The 7660-nt window shown below is 38.8% G+C and overlaps 1 protein-coding gene across 1 annotated transcript; it reads left to right on the top strand.

Moving 5' to 3' along the window:
- The first annotated feature begins 2560 nt into the window (after positions 1-2560).
- On the top strand, positions 2561-4221 carry ascl1a (achaete-scute family bHLH transcription factor 1a). Its single transcript, NM_131219.1, is given in 2 exon segments — positions 2561-3287; positions 3394-4221. A coding segment is annotated over 1 exon segment (591 nt). The 5' UTR covers positions 2561-2683; the 3' UTR covers positions 3275-3287; positions 3394-4221.
- The last annotated feature ends 3439 nt before the right edge of the window (positions 4222-7660 follow it).

Here is a 7660-nt window from a genome sequence, read left to right on the forward strand (position 1 = left end):
CATAACTTCAACAAACTTAAATTATGCTTTAATAAAGGAGTTTTATTTTTAAAAGTCGTTTATTTTCTTTGAATTAAGAACGTTATAAAATTAATTATTAAAAGTCTTTTCATTTGTAGCGATTGGAAAGTGCTTAATGGAACTGCCAAGAACCTTTATTGATTAAAAGTATACATAAGAAAAAACTTTGATTTAAAAGTTTCTTTGGAGAACTAAAAATGGTTTTATATGGTATCACTGCAGAAAATAAATAACTAATATGTATATATATATATATATATATATATATATATATATATATATATATATATATATATATATATATATATATATATATTGATGACGGTGACAATAGCAATAATTATAACAATAATTGTATGAAATGAAAATAACTAAATAACTTTTTTTCATGAGTTCAGTTAAAATGTGCTGTGTAGGAAAAAACTTTTTTGGTTTGTTTATTACTCATACAGCAGACCCTCTAACGCATTGGGCAATCTGTTTATGCATGCATGCATGCATGTATGTATGTATGTATGTATGTATGTATGTATGTATGTATGTATGTATGTATGTATGTATGTATGTATGTATGTATGTATGTATGTATGTATGTGTGCACTAAATGCATGCCATACCAGCCTATTGTACTTCTAGTGAATTGCGCGCTTAACCCTTTCCTTTACTTTTACGCTCGTGCGTGTGGTTGCAAAAAAAATGCACGCAGTAAACGAAGAATCGTTGGTGTTCGCTTTTTTCGCGAATATGACCGCCTCATCTTCATTAGCCCACACTCATCCAATATCATTCAGAAATAGCAGCGCGTAAACGCCGCGCACCTGCTCCAAAAGCGCACCAATGAATAGTCATTGAATCGATCGAGCTACAACAACAACAAAAACAAGTTTGCAATGTAGTTTTAACAGCTAACAAATTGAAATATAATCCTGCATATCAAACCCGGGCTTATGAGTGAAAACAAACGGCTTTGTTCTCGGTCGTTTTGTTTTTATTATTTTGCTGCAGCTCTCCGAGTTGTAAGACAGCGCAGAGGTGTTTCAATAGCAGTTCAGACGCCCAGATGTCATATTAATTATTACACCCGGGAATGACTGGAACCTTCCCGGAGCCTAGAGTATCATGAAAGAAAGAGGGGCTTACAAAACGCTAATTGGACTCTGCAAATGCACTGACAGAGCATGGTGGATATGTTTCAGAGAGTCCCAGCCGGAGTGAATAGAACCCACGCTTCTTTTCTAAACGCCCTTGCTGCGCTAAAAAAGGAGAAGGAGAAAAAAAGAGAGAGGGAGAGAAAGGAAAGTTGGAGGGGGCTGGGTGCTTGAATGCTGGCCTGATCTTGAATGCCTCAGCCAACGAAGAGAAATTACACAATTTATTGCCCCCTCCCTCCCTCTCCACTCCACATGCATCGCGCGCACACACAAAACGGGCGCAGGCAAAGTCATTCAAAACAAAGTTGAGTGAAAGCAATGTGCTATTATCGTGCTCTGTGAAAGAGACGAAATTAATCGAGGGATATACTGTAAGTAAATAGAGTGAATAAGGTGTCAGGAGCTTTACTCAATGCGCGTCCACAAAATAACCCATCCGTTCCGCCTGTCCTGCTGTGATGATTTCTAATAATGACTGGCCAAAATCATCTCGCCCGGACAAAGATTCTCTATGTGGAGCAGAGTTATAAGGCTGTAATGCGTTAACAACAGCGGCCAGACACTTGGTGACAAGTGTGAATTCATAACTTTCAGGCCATAAAAGTGCTTTGTTTGCTTTTTAGTCACATCTGAATAATTTCGAAGGGAGTAATGGGTCTTATTCACAACATCAATTACGCATTGTTTGTTTTATTTGCATAACTTCTGATTTGTTTTATAAGTAAGTGATCGACATTTTAAATAGTTAAATGGGCGATTCTATTGTCAATAACAAGTGTAATCTGGGGAAACACCTTTAGGTATATTTGTTTATAATTATTTTACTTTGTTTTTTTTTTCTTTCTGGTAAGTTTTTGAACAGCACATTTAATTGTGAAAACTACATTGTTTTTTCTGTTCTCTATAAACAAAAAATACATATAGTCAAATTATAAAAAAATAAAAATAAAAAAAATAAAATCCAATTTAGATCTATTCAAATCAATCCATTAGATCAGTCAATGGACTCCTAGACATGCACCGTTCTTATATTTTCACTCAAATGTTTTCTATGTATTAAAATGATCAATCTTCAGATGGCTCATTTATGAATGCGTCCTAAAGTAAAATTAAAATGTGCTCTTGTATATTTTGCAAGGGCATGGGATGCCTTCATTGCAGCTCATTGTGTGTGCGTGTGTTTGTTCTCCGAGGAACACTTGTCATAACCGAAAAACACCTCTAGTCATTCTTTACGAGAAGTTGTTTACTCAGTGGCAGGAGCGGCACGCGCCCGGCGTACGCAACGCAAGCGTATCTCAGGGGGCGTGGTCAGGGGTAACGCGCGGCGGGCCGCCGGCGTATTGAAAAGGCCGCGCTGTTTCCATCTCCCAACTCAGAACAGGTCGAGAGTCCGGAGCACCCCTGCCCATTGAAGCCACACGTGAACGCCACGAGCAAGACGCACGGCCACTGGGCAGTCCAAAGAAAACTTTAGTGCTTTGACTCACTCCTTTTTTTGACTCCGCGAAATGGACATCACCGCCAAGATGGAAATAAGCGTAAACCAGCAGCAGTTCATGCCACCTGCTTGCTTTTTCGCCTCTCAGAGCATCCAACTCAGCCCGACAGACAGCCAGTGCAGCAACAAGTCCGCGTCAAAGCAGGCAAAGAGGCAGCGCTCATCCTCCCCGGAGCTGCTCCGGTGCAAAAGAAGACTCAATTTCGCCGGTTTCGGCTACAGCTTACCCCAGCAGCAGCCGCATGCGGTGGCCAGACGGAACGAGAGAGAACGCAACCGGGTGAAGCTTGTGAACAACGGCTTTGCAACCCTCCGCGAACACGTTCCCAATGGAGCGGCCAACAAGAAGATGAGCAAAGTGGAGACGCTGCGCTCGGCTGTGGAGTACATCCGCGCGCTGCAGCAGCTTCTGGACGAGCATGACGCTGTAAGCGCGGCATTCCAGTCGGGCGTCCTGTCACCCACCATCTCCCAAAACTACTCTAATGACATGAACTCTATGGCCGGTTCGCCTGTATCCTCATACTCATCGGATGAGGGCTCATACGACCCTCTGAGTCCAGAAGAACAAGAGCTCCTGGACTTCACCAACTGGTTTTGAGCGTTCGTAAAAGGTTCGTATTTATGAGTCAAAATCTTTGTTATTACTTGGCTATAGTGTGTTTATACGACTTGGTTGTTCATGCATGATGCTCACCAAGATTTGTTCTCTTTTTTTAGGAAACTTAAAAATATCAGCACTCGCTTGGGAGGATGTCCTCCAAGAACACAAAGCACTGCGTTTGCGCTGCAGTCCGGTTCGGATGCACACCCAGAGATGGCCCATACAAACCGGCAAACCACGGGTCCCGAGTGTCAAAGAGCCAAGGGACTAAGAGGGAAGAGCGGGAATCCAGTCCTTCCAGCGCACTCGCCCAAGAAATCTATTTTAAAAAGACTTTCCACGACACCGTGGCATGCATACAAAAACAACAACAAGCAAACGTTGTTCTTTACCTATGCTAATGTAATCAAAGAAGGTTTGCCCTGATAGACCCCTCTCTCAAAACTCTGATATGCTTCCAACTTGGCGAATTTTATTATATGAAGTTCTATTTGTATAAAACATGTTGTTTTTGGAAATATATTAAGCTATTTTTGTATGTGAGAGATTTATAGATGTTTTTGTACACATTCATTTTAATATGTATATTTTGACCTATAGCCTGCCGTAAATTGCTCATTACCTCTTGCTTATTCAGACTTATAGTCTCAAATGCATCGCAGCTGGCAATTCCCTTTACGGTTGTGGAGCTTTTAGAGGAGTGTAATGCTCAAGAGTTTAAATTTCAGCACCAACGTGTCTTATTTAATAGGAATAATAATTGCAATTGTAATGTGACTCAGAGTGATCAAAGGTTATGCAGCTATTGTCCAAACGGAGGTGTTTTGTGTCTCCACACTGCCTGTTCCACTTTGCCTTTACAATGCTGGGTTTTGCCTCCCTCAGAAAATAAGAATATGCCTTATCTCCATATTTTCTACAGTTTAGTCTCATAATAAAACGTTTCTAAAAAGAAATATGCTTTCTTGGTTTTTGCTTTACGTGTTGCAGTCAATTATTTTGCTTTATGGTGGTAGAACACAGTCATGTGTCAAAGATTTTTGTTCATTACACATTTTCTTTTTATATAGACAACAAAAGTGATAAGCCATCCTGCTAACCCTCGGCAGTCTGCCTGTTGTCAGGCAGGGGAGACGTGACCAGCATGCTGGACCGTTTCAAAGACTGCGCTCTTAATGAATGCCAATTTGGAGACAGCACTTTTGGAAAATAAGCAAATTGTATGCTCATTCCATACACGTTTTGTGGGAAAAACGTTATTTATTTGTTTATTTATTTGTGCAATAAGTGGTGGAATCTCTGAACAATCACACAATTTTGACGTTTCTAACGTTAAAAAATATCTAAATAGCCTACCTTTAAATTCAGAAATTGCAAACATAGAAAAAGTATTTTTGTATCTGATCTGTTGAAAACAAACGAAACAAGCAAATATCATGATGTCACTGATCCAAATACAAACTTTAAATGCACGTTTGTTACGATTGCACATAAATAAGTCCAAGTCGTGGAGTTTAAATTAACAGTCGTGGAGTTTGACAGGTAAAGTGTGCATGTGTGTGCGCGCGCGGGGTGGGCGCGTGCCTTCTGTAATGAATTGAAAGGCACTGTGCGCGTGTGTGGCGCTCGAGTGGAGTCGGCTGAAGGCGCGTGTGCCTTTCTGACAGCAGCCCGCGACACACACTCAACAACTGGCCCTTTAAAAACACACGGCGTCTGGAAGCGAGTGCTGTCCACAACAGGCAGGTGTTGAAGAAAAAAAAACATCTCTCAGACGAATGTACCGCCTGCATTGTTCAGGGTAAGACGAAGCAGGCCTTCCCAAACTTATCAATTAGCCACAATTTTACACTCGTCTCAGACGGAAAACCACGGTTTGTGACCGGTCAGGGCTAGATGAATTGATGGTTTGAATAATAACACACCCATGCCACCTTTAAACCATTGACAATAGTTTTACAACAAATAAAACTGGACATTCTTTCAGTAGTGTAACCGTGATAACCTCGAATTTGTCATGGTTATTTGTTTTTAACTATAGTGGAACTTTGGTATCTACTTGCAGTGAATCAGCTACATACAAAAGGATACCATTTTGCCCCAAAACACAGATTAATGGACATTAAAAGAATTCTCTGTTTACATTGTGTTCTGACACCACTTTAAGCAATATTGAGTTTGTTTATTTGTTGGTTTCGTTATTTTAGTTATAATTTGCCTGTTAAAGAGTTTGAAATAAATGTTGCAAAACAGAGTTTTTGTTGCAGAGTACATGAAAGCACACCAACTGCAAAACTGACCAGTTTAACAACAATATCTGCTGTACAATACAGTACTATGCATCTGTAGTACAATTGTTAACTGTAAAATTAACCGTTGTTTTACTTCAATATTAGTAGAATGAAAGTATCTATACCAGCATTGGGACTTTCAAACATTTTTTTATGATTTTTTGACAAACCCTGTAGTATGAGAGCCCTGTAAACATGACCATATCATGACCATAAATCAGCAGGAGTACTACTAGTTTTAAAAAACCTAAGGGGCCAACATGGGCCCCAGAATTCCCTGCGATGTTATTCGACCTACTTATCATGTTAAACTGCCATCAAAATCAATTTTAGTGCTTCTCCATCAGAAGCTTGACCAAGTCCCATCTTATTCTAGCATACTGAACCTATTTGCCAGTTACATTTCTACAGCCAGAGCCTCATATTTATCTGGTGTGAAATTCATTTGAGAATGAAAAGCAGTGCTTTTTTTGCCTTTAAATCCTGAATAAAATCAATGAATCAGAATCTCTGAGATGGACAAAGCACATTTTCCACTTGATTTCCTTTTTATTGTGTGAGTCGGTGAAAGATTAGCATAGAAATACTGTAATTAACAATTATTTAAAAAATGCTGGATTATTTTAACCCAACATTTAGCTAAATATGGACAAACTCAGCTGTTGAGTTAAAAAGTGCAGTTTAGTTGGCACGATAGCTTTTCATTTTCACAATAGTACCACACTGATATATACTGTAGCTCAACAGCACTCAGAATGTGACGAGTCCTGCCCCTCTCTCTCTCCCACTTCATGTCTTTCTGTCAAATAAAGGCAAATGGCAAGAAATCAATCTTGAAAAAGAGTGTAGTTTAAATTTAATTGAAGAAAATAACCCACTTTTGGGTTTGTCCATATTTGAGCCAACGTGAACCAGCCCGATCTTAATAGAAAATGTAACAAATTAACTAATTGTCAGAAAAATAGACAATTTATATCATTTCATTCATATTAAAAGATATGACTTTTAAATAGAGGTATGCCCCATAACCCAAACCTTCCTTGGCAAATCCAACTGAAATGTATATGAGATCGTACAAATGAATACAAAGCCTAGCAATGATTTAGAGCTACGGTGCCAAAAACTTTCTCTTATAAATGGCCAAAAACCCAACTTAATTGAGGGCTGTGTTGAATAAACTGTACCATAAATTTGCCATGTGTATTTTCCTAATTTATTTGCTAATATTTACAAATAACTAGAAAACGAACACATTAATGATGCAATATAATTTCGTATGTTTTATAATGAACTTATAGTTAAAACATAAACAATCCAATTTAAAACACAATGAAGATTAATGCTGAATACAGTAGTTGAGCTGCTCCTGCCTTTGCCTTGATATGCTTACTGATGTCTTGTGCATTGTCCTCTATCTGTCAAGTGGCAGTATTTACATTTTAAAAGTCAGATCTATTTACATCATTTAATTTTAGTTGGCTTATTTTGTAGCTCCTCAATTATACAAAGAAACTAAAGGTTACTTTAAATTGGAAATGATGATCTCTGTCAAACGCATTTGCTCCAATCAACTCCTTATCATTCTCCCTCTTTTTTCAGACAGGCCAAATTAACAGTACCATAGGCCAACTTTGGCAGCGGGCCCTACTTTGGGAACCTCTGTTTTGCAGTGTAGGAACTTGTTTACATTAGCTAACACAAGATTCTCTTTGTTTAGTTGTTGGGTTGTTTTAACCGAACATTGAGGGGACAAACTCAACTGTTGGGTTAAAAAGTGCAGTTTAGTTGGCATGATAGATTTCCACAGTAGTTCCACGTTGATATATAACTCAACAGCACTCAGAATGTGATGAGTTCAAGTTCCAACTTAAGGACCTTTCCCAATCCTGTCCCTCTCTCACTCCCACTTCATGTCTTTCTGCCAAATAAAGACAAAATGGAAAGAAATGAATCTTGAAAAAGAGTGTAGTTTAAGTTTAATTGAAAAAAAAAAAAAAACAGTGTTGGGTTTGTCCATATTTGAGCCAACGTTGGGTTAAACCAGCCCAAACTCCCAAGGAAATGTAACTATTTAACATATTGTCAGAAAAGT

This window comes from Danio rerio, chromosome 4, assembly GCF_049306965.1.
Source record: "Danio rerio strain Tuebingen ecotype United States chromosome 4, GRCz12tu, whole genome shotgun sequence".
NCBI lineage: Eukaryota > Metazoa > Chordata > Actinopteri > Cypriniformes > Danionidae > Danio > Danio rerio.